Raw genomic sequence first — 17,262 nt, 5'->3', positions numbered from 1 at the left:
GTGCACAGGGGTATCCACACCCGCACCGAGATGTGGCGCCACATGCACTGCGCCCAGTGTGCCTGAGTGTCCCACCGGACAGGGGAGGTGGCCGCAGCAGTGCAAGCTCCAGCCCCAGGCTTGGCAGCCCTGCCCTGCTGGGCTGTGGGCAGTGCCAGCTGGTGCTCAGTATCAGGGGCCCCCCAACCGGCTGCGGCCGGAAGCTCCCGAGATCAACAAGAAGAAGCTGGGTTCTTGGAGATTCTTCCCGTAGACTGCAGCAGAGGACTCCCACAGGCGGCTCCCGGGGCCCGTGGGAGGCCCTCCTGTCTGTGGCTTCCATCCCAAGGGAGCTATCCCTGCCAGCTGCCTTCAGGGTCAAGGGCGGGCCCTGAGGGAAGGCTCTGCCCAGGGCTGAGTCTGTGGGGAGCTTAAAGGGGCTCGGCCATGGTGGGGCATCTGTAAACTGCTTGGTGCTGGAAGGCAGACAGGGCGAGGGACGGGGCTGGTGGGAGCTTGGGAACTTGACCAGAAGCCTAGCATCGCCCTGAGACCTGCATTTTCCCACCCGCTCTGGCACCTCATCCACACCCCGACCTCCCAGAGGGGAGTGCTCCCTGGGAAGGCGGCCCAGCCTGGGGTCTCTGGATCACTCCAGGAAGGGCACAGAGACCCTAAGCCAGCCCTGAGACCACTCTCCTGGTATCTCCCAGACGCCGGCAGGGACTGACTGTGCCCATAACTGGGACAGGCAGCTTTGGTTCCAGGCACCACTCACACTTCTTTCACTTGGGTAGGGGCAGACAGAGCGGGCAGGGCAGGCGGGACCCTGGTCAGGGTCAGCCATGGAGTCCGGAGTGAGCAATGCAGAGGCATAGCGCCCCCCGCTGGTCAGCTTAGCGCCCCCAGGTTACATTCATCAGTTTAGATCCAGGGTTGTTTTGTTTTGAAATGTAGAGGTCGGCCCCTCCTCCTGAGTCTCCTCACAGAGCTCCGACTCAGGTCCCCCAGCTGCCAGGTTCTGAGGTATGGCTGCTCCAGGCCATGTCCTCCAGGGGATGCTGGTCCCCCTAAGGGGCCCCTCTCGACCCCCTAGCCCCCATTTGAACTGTGGCAGTTTGTGTTGATGGAAGCTACATTCACACACAGGAGTTGGTGTGCAAGGCCAATGCTGCGTGAGGGGATGAAGGACCATGACGGAAATGCCCACCCAGGACCTCGTACCCCACCCATGTGGAGAGCAGGGCCACAGGCCCCCAGAACCCCTGCCCCTCCTCCAACACAGGAGTGGGGGGGGGAAGCTGGAAGACATTTGCATGGCACCTCCCTCCGTGGCGTGGTGGGGGCAGCCTCGCAGTTCAGGCGGAGACGGTGGGTGCCAGGCTCGGAGGGAGCCGTGGCACTTAGGCCCCTCCGGACCTGGAAGGGAGAGGGCACATCAGGGGTGTCTGGGGGACAGGGCCTGGGTGGGGGAAGCCCCCCACCAGCTGGGCCCGCGAGTCAGGGCTGGACCCTGCAGGAGCCGAGTCACAGGCTGGGCTGGCCAGGGCGGGCAGACAGCGGTGACATGGAAGACACAACAGATGGGACGTGGAGGGAGACTCCCCAGGCTGTGTGGCACGGCTCTGGGGTCCACCTGGCCCATGGAAGGGCCAGAGAAGACCGGGCAGCGGGAAGGGGCAGGGGTGGGCGGAGGACCAGGTCTTCCCCGGGCTGCTCTCCCCCTGGCCGGGTCGGTCTGACAGCACGGCTGGGGATACGGCCCAGCTCCCATCGACAGAATGCGAGGTGGTGACAATGAGATGGAGACAAGGACAGCGGGAGGGATGACGTGGCCGGTGTCACACTGCCCCCTGCTGGGTCGGGTCATACCTTCCTCGGCGGATGTTTCTGCAGCAGCCAAGCAGAGACAGAGAGAGGGAGAGAAAGTGGGGTGGGGAGAGGGAAAGAGCCGGGTAACCGACACCCCCCTCTCGGAGGAGGGCCGGGGCTCCCTGGAGGTTCTGCTCTAGTGAGGGAGCCCTGGCTCCGACCCTGGGCCGCAAGGAGGGGCTGGGGCAGCTCCAGGAGTCCACACTTAGCTGCCCAGGGAGCCCTGAGGGCTGGCTGGAGACAGGCGATGTGGGGCACACATCTAGCATGGGCAGCCCCAGCCCAGGCTGCCACCCTGGCCACACCAGACTATGATGAAGTCCCTGGGACCCAGCCTTCCTATTTTTTTTTTTCTGGAGACACCCGAAATCAGGATGGTCAACATACCATTATCTGTGAGCAACTGACTGCTGGAAAGTGAAGAGAGCTTGGGCCGTGACCTGTGAGAGCTGCGGTCAGGAAGCTCTCATGGGGCCCGCTCAGCTCTGAGGGTCTGGGGACCTGACCTCCCCACCCACCCCGTCCCCCTTCCCAGATGGCAGGGGACGGAAGAGGAGCGCGTTTTCCCTTACTTAAATCCCCAGCCCGTGCCACCCAGGACAATGGCTGCAACCAGGACAGCCCCGGCGATGGAGCCGATGATGATGTTGGTGCCGCTGGGACCTGCGGGGGCGGGGGAGGCAGGGCTCAGCTGGCAGGGAGGGGCAGAGGGCAGGAGGCAGGCAGCCCACCCTGGCCAGCGCCAGCCTCACCCTTGTACCGCTCCGTCTCCCCAGTGGGAGGGGGAGTGGGCAGGGGGTTGTGAATGCTGCAGTCTTTGCCCGTCCAGTCGGACTGACAGATGCATTTTCCCTCGTTGCTGCAGACCTAGAGGTGGCACAGGGCCGGCTGGGTTGAGAACTGCTATCCCCTCCTGGCAGCCTCTCTCTCACCCTCCTGGGCCTCTCCCAAGCACCCACCCCATGGTGGGAGCAGATCCGGCGGTCCCCGCTGCCAGGGCAGGTGCTGAAGTTGAAAGCAGAGGCTGGCAGGCAGCGATGGTCCAGGCACAGCATGTTGGGCCCACAGGCCGTGCCATCCTCCACGTAGCTGAGGTCCGAGCCATCGGCCAGCTGCACGTGGCCTCCCCTTTGGGGACAGTGCAGTTGACCTCAGCCCCTTGTCCCACACCCCTGTTGCACCGCCACCACCCAGGGTCCCTCCCCCATCACACCTGCAGTCCAGCTCCCTGCCCTGGTGGTAGAAGGTCACGCTGCTGATGTCACCTCCCAGGTCCCCCAGCCGAGGGGCCCCAGAGATGTTCACACAAAGGAGGAAGCCACACAGCACATCCCTGTCGGGGACACAAGGAGACAGTGAGGCCCCAAGGGGGAGTGCAGACCCAGCTCCCAAGCTCCCATCCACCCTGACCTGCCAGACTGCCCCAGGAGGACCTGCACCCCTTGCCCAGAGCAAGGGGACCCAGTGACTCACTGTTTGTTGCACTGGACCCAGCCTGACCCCTTGCGCCCGCAATTCCCACGCTCCGTCCCCTCCACGTTCAGCTTCTCGTAGCAGAAGCGATCCGCAGCCGCTGTAGGGAGGTGAGGCTGGGGGATCACCCTGCCAGCCCAGGGTCTCAGGCCTGCAGCTCCGACACTGCCCCCTGCCCCCTGATATTGGGAAGCCACATGTTCAGCCTGAGTCTGCCCTGCCTCGAGACCCCTCTGCCACCCCCAGCCAGACTCACCGCGGCCCCAGAGAGCCTGGCACTGCCGATCCCGGGTTTTGCAGCGACCTCCATAGCAGCGGCCCTGAGGGACGGGACACCACGGGTCAGATGGGAGGCCACAGACTGGACTGGACCCCCGGGGGAAGGAGCCCCCCATACCTGTTCCTGGTCACAGTAGTGGCCGTCCAGCTTGTGCAGGTTAGGGGGACACTGTGGGGAGAGAGGGGACAGTGAGCACACCAGCCGAGGGATGGGGGGGCCCACTCCAGGTAGGGATGCAGGGGTACCAAAGCCCCAGATGGCACTCAGGTTACAGGGCTCTGAGCCCAGTCTGCCCGGAGTCACAAGGTCCCAGAACGCGCATAATGACGGCCAATGGCAGCCTGGCAGAATGAAACCACCGCGGTGGGCACGGGTGGCCGGGCTGGACATACCTGGCTGGAATCCCCGGTGCAGGTCTCGGCGATGTCACACTCGTTCACGGCCTCTCGGCAGGAAACACCTCGCGGTTCATACTAGGGGAGAGGCGTTCCTGGGCTCCAGCAGGTGAGCGGTCCCGGCCCTGGGACCCCAACCTCCCGCCACTCCAGTCACACCGGGGAACCTGCTCTAGGCCCCGCCCCCGTGCTCCCGCGGCGGCCTGGCCCCGCCCCCACGAATGCCCCCTCAAACCCTGGCTCCGCCCACCGGCGACGCGCTCCGCCCCTGCGCTAGCCCCGCCCCCGCACACCCCCTCTCAAGCCCTGGCCCCGCCCACCTGCGGCGCGCTCCGCCTCCCGCGCTAGCCCCGCCCACGAACGCCCCTCTCAAGCCCTGGCCCCGCCCACCTGCGGCGCGCTCCGCCCCCTCACTAGCCCCGCCCACGAACGCCCCTCTCAAGCCCTGGCCCCGCCCACCTGCGGCGCGCTCCGCCCCCTCACTAGCCCTGCCCACGAGCACCCCTCTCAGGCCCTGGCCCCGCCCCAGCGCTAGCTCCGCCCATGCAACCCGCTCCGGCCTTGGCCCCGCCCCGGTGGCCCCGCCCATGCAACCCGCTCCGGCCTTGGCCCCGCCCCGGCGGCCCCGCCTCACCTTGCAGCGGCGGCAGCAGAGCCCGTCGCTGCACATGGCGTCGTGAGTCAAGGTGCATTTCTTGCAGCAGTTGCCGCCCGCACGGCTGCACTCCTGAGGGAGGCGGGACGCAGGACAGGGAGGCGGACGAGCCGTGATCCTCCCACTCCCCGCGCCCACTCCAGGTGTCCACCCGGGAGCCCCCCACGCTGGCCGCTCACCTGCACGGAGCCACAGTCGCACTCCTCTCCCGCCTCCACGAAGCCGTTCCCGCACTCCGGAGGGTCCAGGAGCTGGACCGGGAGCGAGTGTCGGGGGTCTGACGGACACCTGCCTGGGGGCCCCCGCCCCCACTCCCCGTCGCCCCGGGGCCGCTACCTTGAGGGGCTTGTTGAAGAGGCAGCTCCCGCCGCCCTCCTGCAGAAACTGGTTATACTCGTCGATGCTGCAGCGCGAGAACTTGCGGGGCAGGTAGAACCTGGCGGAGGTGCGGCGCCGTCCCGCGGGGGTTCTCCAGCCCACCCTCTGCCCTTGGGGGGACGGCCCCCCACAACCCGCAGTGACCTGGCGCTGCGCAGGTGCCTCCCGCGGGGCTTGGGCGGCGTCCGGAGGCCACCACACGCACACTGCAGCCCCTGCTGGGGGTCTCCCTGAGAGGCGTTAACAGACCACTGCCCCGTGCCATCCTGTGTGCCCCCTGAACTCACCCAGTGTCCTCCATGATGCAGCCCAGCCAGATGTCCGGACATTTGCAGTCCCCTGAGGATAACCCAGGTGGGCATGAGAGAGGGTCCAGGCCCACCGCCTGCCCACGCACACCCTCCTTGCCCCGTGGGGGGTGCGGGGTGTCCCCTGGGCTGACACCTGCGGAGCTCCTGTGCTTGTTCCACATCATGCCCAGGTTCTGCCCCAGTGTCTGGGCCAGCGTCACGGCCATGGCTCCCATGTTGCCATACTGGGGAGTGGGACAGAGACACATCTAGCCTCCTTCCGGCATTTGAAGCCCCTCCTCGCGGCCCCAGCCCCGCCCTGCCCCGCTCACCTCGTTCACACCCCCGCCCCTGGACAGTGAGCAGATGCCCCCCACGTAGGCTGCCCCGCTGCTGCTGCTCTGGAAGGTGCGGCCCCTGCAGGGGAGGGAGCTGTGAGGAGGGCCTCTGGTCATCCCCCCACCGCCCAGGCGAGGCTCCAACACCCCTGTAGCCTTGCCCTCTGGGGCTGCCCCTGTGGCCTGGGTCCAGCAACCCCCCTCCTTTTGTGTTTCTTCACCCAGAGGCAGATGCCACTCCCCTAAGGCATCTCTAGCTGCAGGGCCTGTTATCAGGTGTCTACCTCTACCAGGACCTGGGGTCCCTGAGGGGAGGGATGTGGGAGAAGAGGGGTCCTGAGGGGATGGAGGGACCAAAGCGGGAAATAGAGGGCACCCACTAAGTTGCAGGGGACGGCAGGGATGTGGCTGGGGGCAGGTGGGACTCACGAAAAGAGGTGGGTGGCATCGCTGGGCTCGGGCAGACCCTCCCGCCGGTAGACCATGAGCCGGGCCAGGGTCTCCAGCAGGTCATCCTGCACCTGGATCTTGTCCCCATCGGCCCACGTCTCCATGGCAACCAGCACAATGCGGGTGTTGAGCTGCTCCTTGTACATCTGGACCCAGAGGGGAGAAGAAGGTGGGATGGGGGTGGGCAGGCAGGGCTGGAGGGGACCTCATCTGTCTCTCCTGGGGTCAGAGGCTGACAGTGCATGGGGGCTGGGGACATGCAGGACAGGGGCGCTCGGGGAAAGGGAGGTCGCAGGGCCTCTCACCACATCTGCCAGATTCACCACAGACTTGGCGAAGTTGCTGGTGAGGACCACTGACTGGCGCATCTGCTCAAACTGGGAGAGTGACAGGTGCAGGATGAGGCTGCTCCCAGGAGCCCAGCCTCCCTACCTCCTCTCACCCCAGTCTAGGAACTGACCAGCTGGTGGTCGTTGATGACAATCAGCTCCACGTACTTGGTTTCGCTGTGCACCGTGGGATGGCCCCGGCGGACCTGTGGGGCAGGTGGAATCAGTGCCCTCCATGCCTGGCCTCAGTGATGCAGACAAAGCAGGGTGGGACTAAGGTCCGTGCCAGCCCTGTCCACCCAACCCGATGGAGGATCCACCTGCCCCCAGCCTGGGAACCAGGACAGGCAGCTTCGGGGTGCCTGCGGTGGGACCTGTGTAGAAGCCAGAGCTAGGGGCAGGTGTGGGGCGGCTCTGGCCCGGGGCTCCCGCCCAGCAACAGTGTAGGATGGCAGGAATGGGTTGTTGTCTGAAGCCCAGCCTGAGGTCTCTACAGCCCGAGCTCTGTGCGGGCCCCGTACCTGCCTTTTCCTTCTCAGCCTCGGCCGGTTCGGGGGAGCAGAATGGACAGGAGCAGCAAACAGACACCCTGTGGGGAGGGGCAGGTGAGGGGGGCACAGTAGGCTCCCACCCCAGCCCCACTTCCCCTCCCTTACCTGGTCCCCTGCATCCAAGGGGGGCTGGGAGGAGAGGGGTCCGGTAAATGAGATGGGGAAGGGGTCCCTGCAACAAGGGGGAATGAATTCTTGGGGGGCCCACGAGGCTCACTCAGTGTCCATGGTGGGGGGCATCGCCAGCTCCCCCACCAGGTGACCCAGAAGTGGCCAGAGCTTCCATGTCGGAGCTCATCTTCCAGACGCTCAGGTTCCGGGGTCAAGCCCTGGGGGCGCCCTGGGAGACAGGGGCAAAGGACACTGGAGCCCCATGGGAGGTCACTTGGGGGACAGAGGGGACATTGGAGCTGGGATCACTGAGGAGGGCAGGGTGGCTGAGGTTACTGAGGGAGGAGGTGGCAGTGGCAGTGTAGGTTATGGGGAAAGGACAGCGAGGAGCTGTGAAGGCTCACCTCAGGGGCTCCCTGAGGCCCAGCCATGTGCTGGGGCTCCACGATGTAGGTCAGGTTCCCATCAGAGAAGACCCCACTGTGGAGAAAGGAGCTGTAGGCAGGGCCAGGGCTAGAGGCTCCTCCCTGGTGCCCTGCCCCAACCCAGCCCTCACCGCACTCACTGTAGCCCCTGGCAGGTGGACAGAGCAGCGAAGGAGTGAGGGTTCCCCCGCAGCTTCCCTTGGTAGTAGCAGTGGTCTTTGGCACCCTGGCAGAGCAGAACGGTGAGCAGGATGTGGCCCCAGCCCTGGCCTGGAGGATGATGGCAGACGGCCACAGGGAGAAGTCCTGGATACCCCTACCTGCCACCCCAGGGACATCCTGGACTCTGGATCCTGCTTCTACAAGTTGCTAACTGCCTCTGGGCTTCCCTCACCTCATCTGTAACATGCAGCTGAGGACAGTCTGGCACAGCCATTAAGAGATCTGCACCGCCTTGTTGGAGTGGCTGTGTTCAAGTCCCAGTGTAGCTCCCAATTCCAGCTTCCTGCTAATGCGCACCCTAGGAGGCAGCAGGTGATGGCTGGAGCACTTGGGTTCCTGCCACCCGTGTGAGACACCTGGACTGAGTCCCTGGCTCCTTGCTTCACCCTGGCCCAACCTTGGCCATGGTTTTATGGGCTGCTGAGATTTCTGTCTCTATTTCTCTTCCCAATAATTAGATATAAATTCCTTTAAAAATGAATCTGGGCCCTGGTGCAGTGGCCTAGCGGCTAAAGTCCTCACCTTGAACTTGCTGGGATCGCATAAGGACGCCAGTTCTAATCCTAGCGTCCCCACTTCCTATCCAGTTCCCTGCTTGTGGTTTGGGAAAGCAATCGAGGACGGCCCAAAGCCTTTGAACCCTGTGCCCACATGGGAGAGCCAGAGGAGCTCCTGGCTCCTGGGCTTTTTTTTTTAAGATTTATTTATTTTATTGCAAAGTCAAATATGCAGAGAGGAAGATCTTCCCTCTGATGATTCCCTCCCCAAGTGACTGCAATGGCCGGTGCTGTGCTGATCCAAAGCCATGACTCCTGGCTTTGGATAGGTTCAGCTCCAGCCGTTGAGGTCACTTGGATAGTGAATCATTGGACAGATCTTCCTCTCTGTCTCTCCTACTCTCTGTATATATATCTGATTTTGCAATCGATCAATCAATCAATCAATATGAATCTAGGGGCTAGCATAATTGCTCAATTGGATAATCCTCCACTTTAAGCATTAGTATTCCAAATGGGCACCAGTTCATGTCCACTTCCCATCCAGCTCCCTGCTTCTAGTCTGGGAAAGCAATGGAGGACGGCCCAAAGCCTTGGGACCCTGCACCCATGTGAGAGACCCAGAAGAAGTTCCTTGCTCCTGGCTTCAGGTTAGCTTCCATTCATTGTGGACATTTGGCAAATCAACAGATAGAAGATGTTTCTGTCTCTCCTCTCAGTAAATCTGCCTTTCCAATAAAAATAAATCTTTAAAAAAAAAAAAAAAGCTGGACCACAACAGGGGTTCTTGGCTACCTGCTGAGACTGGGTGAAAGGATGGCAGAGGCCTCATGGCTTCTGGCATGTTCAGGTGCCAGGCTCTGCTCCCACACCGACTGATTCTTACCTCATTTAATCAATGTCTGATGTGGGCTTGTGCCCCGCAGCACACACCACCTCACACCCTGCCTCTGTGGCCCAGGAATTCCCAACAGCTAGAGTCTGCCTGGTCAGGCTGGTAGGTTGGGGGCACTACCAGCGCCCTCCCCAGCCCTGCTTCCTGCAGAATTACTTGTGCTCCAGTTCCTGAACAGACTGGGGCGGGGGGGGGGGGGGGCGGAGAGGGGACAGGCTATTTATAGACATTCGCTCATCTTTGTTCAGGCTGCTGAGCCTCCAGGGCTGGAGACCCCGGGGTCCCAGGGAATTCCCGAGACCTTGGTCAGGAGCAGGGAAAGTCTGCAGGGGGAGGGAGTGTGTGCAGGGAGACCACCTGCTGTGGCAGACAGGTTCTGTGTGCTGCCCTGCAAGGCAGGTGGGTTGGGAGTCAGGGCCTGGCCGCGCCACCTGCTTACCCCAACTATGGGTTCTCAGAGCCTCCAAAGTGGGAAAACAGCTGGTTGAGGAGCTGGACCCAGATCCCGCCTCCCAGCCACCTGCCCCTCCATGTCTGGCCACCTTCCGCCCCCTGCTGCTCACGGTGGTATGCTGGGCGGTGCCCTCCCGACTGAAGTGGCGCTCCACATATTGCGAGGACAGAAGGTGGCTGGAACAGAGTGGGCAGAAGGAAGGAGGGGTTGCTGAAGAGTCTGCGGCGGGCTTAGTCTGGGTTCCCTAGCCCCACCCACCTGCCTGCCCACCCTAACCCACTTCCTCCCGGCTCAAGGCCACACTTACTGGTTCAGCTCCAGGTCCAGCGTGAAGTTGGAGTTGAAGGCTGGAATGACAAAGCTCACTTGGGCGAGGTGGGCGGCCTGTGGGGAGGGCAGAGGGGTCAGTAGGAGTGGTTGCACCACAGTAGGTGTGGTTGCAGCAGGGCAGGGTGAGGGGAATGGGTATGGGAACAGGAAGCAAAAGGTTCCAGGGCATGGAGCAGCAGCTCTGGGTGATGTGATGTGACCCCAAAGCCCAGGGGGCATCCTCCACAAGCTCTCCATCCTCTGGAACTTTGTTCCTACATCGGGGACAGGGGCCTGGCCACCCTCTGCCTTCCCTAGCCATCTCCTGGAGTGCCAGGGACACAGCACAGCCTGCCAGGCCCTCTGTACTCTCCTCTAGGCAAGAGATGAAGGTCCCAGAGTGTCATGGGACAGGGGAGGCCCTGGACCAGGGGCAAAGGGGATTTGGGGAGCAGGGTCCTGGCTTCCGACTCCCGCCCATGTTTCTGGAGGTCTTGGCCTGTGCCCCCAGGTAGAGTTGGCAGAGAACGACCCAGCTGGGCCGCAGAGCCCCGGATACCGTCTCATCAGGAAGGATTTGGCTTGTCCACCCCCAAATCCATTGCCCTCTGCCTCTCCCAAAGCCGCTCATCTTTAATATTTCAACCCATGCTGAATTTTTAAACACGGAAGTTTTCCTGATAAATTTTTCAGAGGGGCCTTATATGCAGTGGGGCCAGGAGGCTCCAGGTTGCCATGGCAATGCACCAGGCTCCACAAATGGCTGACTTCCCAGGCCAGGCCTGGGCCACTAGCAACTATGGGGTGTATGGAGTCTCCAAGCCACCCCGGACAGGAAGGGCAGAGGGCACCTTAGCTGCTCCCACCCATCCCAAGCCGGAAGGCTGACCTTGGTCCTTACATAAGATGTGGAAGCATCTCCCCACTCATCTCCCTTCCCCAACCCATTGAAGAGATTGGAGCCTCAGATGCTACATGAGGTCAGCGCTGCACTGGACTGGCTCTGATTACACCCATATCCATGGACCCTCCCTGCCCTCTGGCTCCCTTCCTGAACTAGCCCCAACTCTGTATTCACCCTTGACTCCCTGCCTGGACCACCTGCGCCCCCTCCCCAGACTGTTTATGCTCTTGCCATCCAGTGACAAGCCCCAGCCCAGCCCTCACTCGCAGGCTGGACAGCCTCAGAGATGACCAGCAACTTCTCTATATCTGATTTTTCTGCTGTAAATGCTAAGATGAACCCAGGTGCTGAGCCTGGAGGCTGGGTGTGTGCAGGTCAGGCTGATGGGCACACAACCAGAGAGCATGTCTGCCTGGCCAGTCCTGCTGCAGGACACAGCTCTGTCCTGTCTCAGAAGGAAGAGCCAGCTCCAGCCCGCCTTGGTCCCTGAGTTGCTGCATCCCAGGAGTCCGGAGGAGAGGTTCCTGCTGGCATCAGTGTCCCTAGGCCCCCTAGCTGAGCTTGCCACTAGTATTCAAAGCCAAGCTACTTTCCTTGCCTGGCCCTGCCCTGCCCTTACCTCATCCCATAACCCTCATGCCCTAGGCATGTGTCCTTTCATCTTGGTACATCACCCCAGTTTCCCCGCCCCCCCGCCTCATGCCCGGCTGAGGATGGCTGCTGCAGCCCTGTGCCCCGCACCTGGCCTTTGCCTCCCAGCCACTGGGTTCTCACGTGCTCTAGCTCACTTCATCACAGCATGTCCAGGCTGCTGGGCCCCAGGCCAAGGCTCAGGGAGAGGGACACCGGAGGTAACTGGCTCAGGATCCTGGCTGGGTAGGGTCGAGGCCGTTTCACCTTGGACTGGAGTTCAGGTCTGCTGCGACCCTCTGGCTGCCTGCCTGGCAGAGAGATAGTCCCAGGCTCACCTATACTCCTGGCACCTGCTTAGGGGCACTGGACTCCATCCTTTTCTTTTCCCTGTGTTGCAAGCCTGGTCAGAGGCAGGCACAGAGAGAAAGCCAAAATTCTGCTCAGGTTCTAGGGTTGCCAGTGTAGATGCCCAGGCTCTGTTCTGGACCCCCAGAATCATAGTGCTGAAGCAGGGATGTTCCCAAGGGCACTGGGCAACTCACACCCCACAACTTCCAGCTGCACCCTTAGAGGCTTACACCTATCCCCCATCCACACCACCACCTTTCCCAGCCTCATCCACATGGCTGGCAACTGCCAGTCGACCCAAGGCACCATCAAAAGCCAGTTCTTACTGATGCCCCCATCCTGGGCATTAGTTCTGCTGACCGCCCCCCCCACCCCACACAGCTGCTCTCAGCCTTAGCTTCCCATGGGTGAGATGGAGCTGTTGTGAGGGCACATGAAAGTCCTGTTAAGGTTGCCACAGATGTCCGTAGTAAGAGCAGCAAATGAACAGGGAAGAGACTCTGGGCCACTTCCTATGACAGGACCTGTCCCAGTGTGGCGCTAGGCGCTCCATCTGGGTGTTCCCTGAGGAAACCCACCCTGTTCAGAAATGCCACGTGGTGGGCAGGGAGAGTGTGGGGCTGCAAGAAGCAGGAGAAAACCTCCTAACAGTCTGGGCATCAGCAGGCAGGGGACTGCCAATGGTGAAACCAGGTGGACCACTTTCCTGATGGGATCTGACCTGTCTTTCGAGCACAGTCACCCCTTACAGGGTCACTGGTTCCTCTGGGGACAGACTGGACATCTGGGCTCCCCTCAGCAGCCGGGAGGGATACTTGTATGAGGCCAAGTCTGTCATCTGGTGTCCGGACAGGAAGGCCTCTAGGCACAGGGCCCTCGCAGCCAGCTCCTGCCTTGTGCCCCACAGGAAAGCCTCAGTTACTTGACCCCTGTTCGGACCGCCAGCCTCTGGCTGAGGCGGGTGCGGTATCCTGCCTCGGGGACACTAGGGACTGAACAGCTGCCTCACCGCCCCCAGCTCCTCCCAAGAACCTCCAGACCCTGTTCCTTCCTGAAGAGGAAGAGTGGATGGGGCAAAGAGCGGGCTGTGGCTTTGCATAGACACCACATACTTCCTGCAGCTCGCTGTCCATAACCATCATGTTGCAAGGACAGGGAACAGAGGCCTTCGCACAGCTGCCCGTGGTTCTTTCCATAACTGCTTGGCTGGGCAGCGCTGGTGGCCATTAAGCTGGTGCAATGAACCCCTGCCTGCTGGCCGGGGCCCCCTCACCCTGGTCCCCAGAGAATCTGGCTGCCCTGGGACCAGCCCTGTTCACTGGTAACTTTGAATGGATGGAAATGGTGCCTCTTTGGCTAGAGCCTCAAGGCCTTTGGGCTCCCTTCCACCCAGCCTCCTCCTGCCCAGGTGCTCTTGAGCAGTGCACAGCCAGCCCAGCTGTGCAGGGCCCTGCTCGCCCTTCCATTGTTCCCTGCGGCCATCACATTCCACCACTGCCTACATTTCCTCACCACTCTGGGCCCTGTCTGCACACTGGACAGAAGGTAGGTGACAGGGAGAGGGCTAGTGCTTCCAAGGGTCACTCTAGGCTGCTGCTCTGGTATCAATCCTGACTCTGACCCTCTCTTCCTCTTTTCCTACCTGCTAGACTTATGAACAGTGGAAAGACAAATGCACAGGAGGAGAGCAGTGGAGCTGCCCCTGGCCGGAGCCCTGGGTCTGGCCATTTCTCAGCTCCTGGTTCCTCACTGGCAACCTCCCCTGCCACATCCCAGTTTCTATCCTACCCCACCCCACCCCACCCCACCCTACTCTGCCATCCCATCCATCAGTCAAGCCAGGCTGTTCCTCCTGGTTTGGGAGCTGGGGTTCGGAGGCGAGGTAAGCAACGCAAAGCCAGAGTGGGAAACCTCCACAGTGGCCCTGCCAGCCAGTATGAGCCCCCAGTCTTGCCAGGGCCACCCCCTTACAGGCTTTTTATGGAGAGCAGCAGGGCTGCCACTAACACCTACTCCAGCCCAAGTTGTCAACCAGAGGGGCCCCTCCCCACCTTTTGGCGTCCTGCGGCTTGCCCTGCTGGCTGGGAGGGGTTGGGGTCAGGCCTCTGGAAGGCAGAGTGGTACAGAGGGAAAGCCCTTCTGCTAGGATCTCACGGTCTCTGGGCAGGTTGCCTCACTTTGCTCATCTGCAGGCTGGATAGACAAAGTCACCACCAGCCTGATGTGTGCACACGGCTCAGCAGGACACCTGGCCCAGGGAAGTCTGTGGCATTGGCCACCCTCTCCTCACCACCTCAGGGGAAAGCATCGGAAGGCACAGGTGCAGGAGGGCCCTGGGCAAAGTCCCCTTCCATCATTCACACACATACTGCACAGGCATATAATGCACAGGTATGGTGCCCCTCCCCCAGTCTGCAGGTAGGCTCCCAGGCCCCCCAACTCACCCTGATGTAATCCCACAGGCATTCCTGTCCCCTCCCACCCCTGCACACCACTCTTCCTCTTCTAAAGGATCAGTTTGAAGGATCACCTCTGGGGTCTTCCATGTGTCATCCCCACCCAGCCCCATGCTGCTCCTTGTCTCTGACCCTGACATCTTAGTGGCACCCCACAACCACCATCTGCACAAGCCAGGGCATGGGATCAGGCAGGGTCAGGGATGCCAGCCAAGGTGGCCTGGGATGCACAGGTCACAGAGAGCAGCGCCAGAGGCCAAATGGGCAGCCTTGGTTCCTGGGTAGGCGCTGGAGCCACTTCCACTCCCACCCTACTCCCCTGGCTGCCAGCTCAGGCCATTAACCCATCCTGCCCCCTCCCCTCCAGGCGGTGGGCCAGAGTGATGGGCCATCTATTATGCATGCTCCCTTCCTGCTCCTTTCCATCTCCAGGGCTTACCGGGCCCCCTGTGCCACCCCACACCCCCTCCCCCGAAGGGCTTTTAATGGAAAGCAGCAGGAGAGTGGCAGGCAGGGCCGCTGCCAGTCCAACAGATGCGGTAACGTTAGCCTCCGTTTCCCTCCTTCCTCCTCCCGCCCAGCCTGCTCACCTCCCACCACTCCCAGCTGCCAGAACTCCCCAGGCAGGAGCTGCACCCATCCTAGGAGCCTCTGCCCCTCCTCCCTGCCAGGCCTTGGCCACCTAACCCTCAGTAGCCTCTGATGGCCTGGCTAACTTTCAGCTCCAGGCTCCTGGAGAGCCAAGGACGTGCATATTCCATCTGGGTGATTATTATTCACATGATATTAATTAATTATTAATTGCAATTAATCTCTTTCATTCCTCACCTTCCTCTGGGAGGTGGGGGGAGGTTGGTGCCTGCAGCTGAAAGGGACAGGGGTGGGTAGAAGTGACAATTGTGGGTGAACCTCAAGCCCTGTCCTAAGTCCTCACCTGCAGCCAGGACAGGAAGAGACCTGGCTTGTTCATGCACAGTGGGAAACTGAGTCAGGAAGCTCTTTTGGGAAAGCCCACAGAGAGTGGGTTTGACCGGAACCTGAGAGCCCTGGTCCCTTCTCCCTTATCCCCCCTCGCTGCTCCCTCACCCCCTTTCAACAGACTCACTAACTTGGGCAGGAGGGTAGTGAGGGCAGCAGAGCCCTGCCCGGCGAGAAGCTAGGCTGCAGACTGGCCATTGCAGGGTCCTGGGATGCGGAACTCCCACTGGAAAGAGGGGTCCTGCAGTGGGTGCCTGAGGGGCGCCTACTAGAGGCCCTAGTTGCACACCCGGGGCAACTGCACTGTGGGTCCCCTTGGCTCGTAGGCACCCTTCTGCCCAGAGCCTCACCCCCCACCAGCCCTACTCACCGGCCCCCCGGGTGACTCCTGGCGGACCCTGGTGTCCAGCTGCTGTTTCCGGATCTCTCCCCCTGAGCTTTGGTCCACCAGACGGCTGGGCTGGGTGACCTCAGGGGCTTCTGGGCCCCCCATCTGGGGTGAGACACCCCAGCGCAGAGCTCCGGTGGGACCCCAAACCCCAAGACCTAGAAAGACAAGGCTATGGATGTAGACCGGTGCCCACCATGGGGGCTGGAGACTCGGAAATGGGCCCTTGGCCACCCATCCCTCTACCCTGGCGTGGTGGCCCTGTGAGAACCAGGTAACAAAATCTGGCTCTCCTGCGGAGGGGGCGCCCCGCAAGGAAGGGTCGGATGGAAGCTTTCTCCTGCCCAGCGGTCACGACTGCCCCCCCAACCCCCAGCCCGCAGAGACCTGCAGAGGCCGGCGGAGGCGGGGAACGGCGGTCGTGGGACGGCCAGATGGGGACAGGTGGGTGGCCGCACCGTCCCTCCTCTCGCGCTCCCCCATCTCGTGCCCGGGACCGGCTGCCACCCCGGACACTGCAGGGATACGGCTGCAGCGGAGGCGCCGCAAATCCAGGGCGGGGGCAGGGAGGGACGCTGGGCCGTGCTGGGTCGGGTCGGGCTGGGCCGGGCAGGGCCGCGGGGGCACTCACCGGGCGCGGGGAGCAGCGGCAGCAGCAGCGGCAGCACCGCGAACGCCCAGCGCCGCAGCCGCCTCATGGCTCGCTCATCCCCCGGCTGCGGCTGCAGGCGGGCGGGCGGAGGCCGGGGGCGGGGAGGCGCCGGCTGCGGAGCCGGGGCGGGGGCGCCGCCGGCCGGTTCGGGGGCGGCGGGGCGGGCGGCGGGCTCAGCGCGCTCGGGCCGCGGCCATCCCGCGGGGCGGCGGGGCCGGGTTAAGAGGCGAGCGGCGAGCACGTGAGCCCAAGGCCCGCCCCCGCCCCCCGGCCCCGGGCCCGCGGGCTCCCCCTCCTCGCCCCAGCCCCAGCCCCAGCCCCGCAGGGCGGTCGCAGCGACGGGAGGACAAAAGAGGAACCGCCCGGCAGCCCCTTCCCCATCCACTCCGGGCAGGTGCACAGCCCGGCGCACCTCTGACCCCGGGCGGCTCCGTGAATTTGTACAGGGAGCGTGCAGGGTGCAGCAGGATTCGCGGGTCCTGACTCAGTCGTGCGCCCGTCTGGGCACCCGGGGCGGCGGCTGGGTCCGTGTGTCCCTCCGGTGTAGCACCCAAGAAAGAGTAGCCCCGACTTGTCCCAGGGCACCCCGGCTTACCCAAGACTGGGGAACTGGGTGCGCTCCACAGCCAGGGATCTCTCTCAACCTGGTAGTCCTGTCTGGCACATGCATGGGCCGGACCCACTTGCGGGCTGCCTGCTGGGACCCTTGGGAACCGGCTAACCCCTGGGCACTCCTTTTGGGTTCCTGAACCTCTCACGCAGGTCAACCTGGCTCTTGCCTCGAAATAGAAATAACCCCCTCCCACCCAGGAGGCTGAGGCCCTATTTCTGCCCTTGGTTTGCTAGTCCCTGTATTAGAGCGCCCCAGCTTCCTCACTCTGGTTGGCTCCTGTGCCCGTCCTCCTCAGCTTTGCCCTTCAACTCTGCTCCTGGGCTCCCAGCTACACCGGGCCCAGTCTGAGGGCTGTGATCCTAGCTTTCCAGGAGGGGTCTTAGGAGC

The 17,262-nt window shown here is 62.7% G+C and overlaps 1 protein-coding gene across 1 annotated transcript; it reads right to left on the bottom strand.

Moving 5' to 3' along the window:
- Positions 1–1,820: 1,820 nt before the first annotated feature.
- On the bottom strand, positions 1,821–16,308 carry ADAM11 (ADAM metallopeptidase domain 11). Its single transcript, XM_040989189.1, has 26 exons — positions 16,242–16,308; positions 15,593–15,768; positions 9,902–9,978; positions 9,704–9,770; positions 7,667–7,752; positions 7,506–7,581; positions 7,096–7,162; positions 6,961–7,028; positions 6,571–6,645; positions 6,416–6,487; positions 6,090–6,256; positions 5,655–5,739; positions 5,477–5,567; positions 5,320–5,371; positions 4,991–5,090; positions 4,834–4,905; positions 4,634–4,726; positions 3,997–4,077; positions 3,722–3,772; positions 3,581–3,644; positions 3,325–3,424; positions 3,065–3,184; positions 2,811–2,979; positions 2,604–2,718; positions 2,424–2,514; positions 1,821–1,869 (listed from the first exon to the last, which is right to left on the bottom strand). Exons 1-26 carry the CDS (start codon positions 16,306–16,308, stop codon positions 1,821–1,823), a joined length of 2,331 nt encoding a protein of 776 aa, XP_040845123.1.
- Between the last annotated feature and the right edge of the window lie 954 nt (positions 16,309–17,262).

The sequence above is a fragment of the Ochotona curzoniae genome, unplaced genomic scaffold (assembly GCF_017591425.1).
Source record: "Ochotona curzoniae isolate NIBS_2020 unplaced genomic scaffold, NIBS_Ocur_1.0 contig_520, whole genome shotgun sequence".
Classification (NCBI taxonomy): Eukaryota; Metazoa; Chordata; class Mammalia; order Lagomorpha; family Ochotonidae; genus Ochotona; species Ochotona curzoniae.
The sequence above is the reverse complement of the archived record's forward strand: the minus strand, read 5'-3'. Positions and strand labels throughout refer to the sequence as shown.

Excerpts from the sequence above, each read along its gene's own strand:
- ADAM11 (XM_040989189.1), bottom strand. The coding sequence starts at position 16,308 with ATGAGGCGGCTGCGGCGCTGGGCGTTCGCGGTGCTGCCGCTGCTGCTG. Across the intron at positions 7,029-7,095 it reads CCTTGGATGCAGGGGACCAG|GGTGTCTGTTTGCTGCTCCT; the intron begins GTAAGGGAGGGG and ends CCCTCCCCACAG. Across the intron at positions 5,372-5,476 it reads CAAGCACAGGAGCTCCGCAG|GGGACTGCAAATGTCCGGAC; the intron begins GTGTCAGCCCAG and ends GGTTATCCTCAG.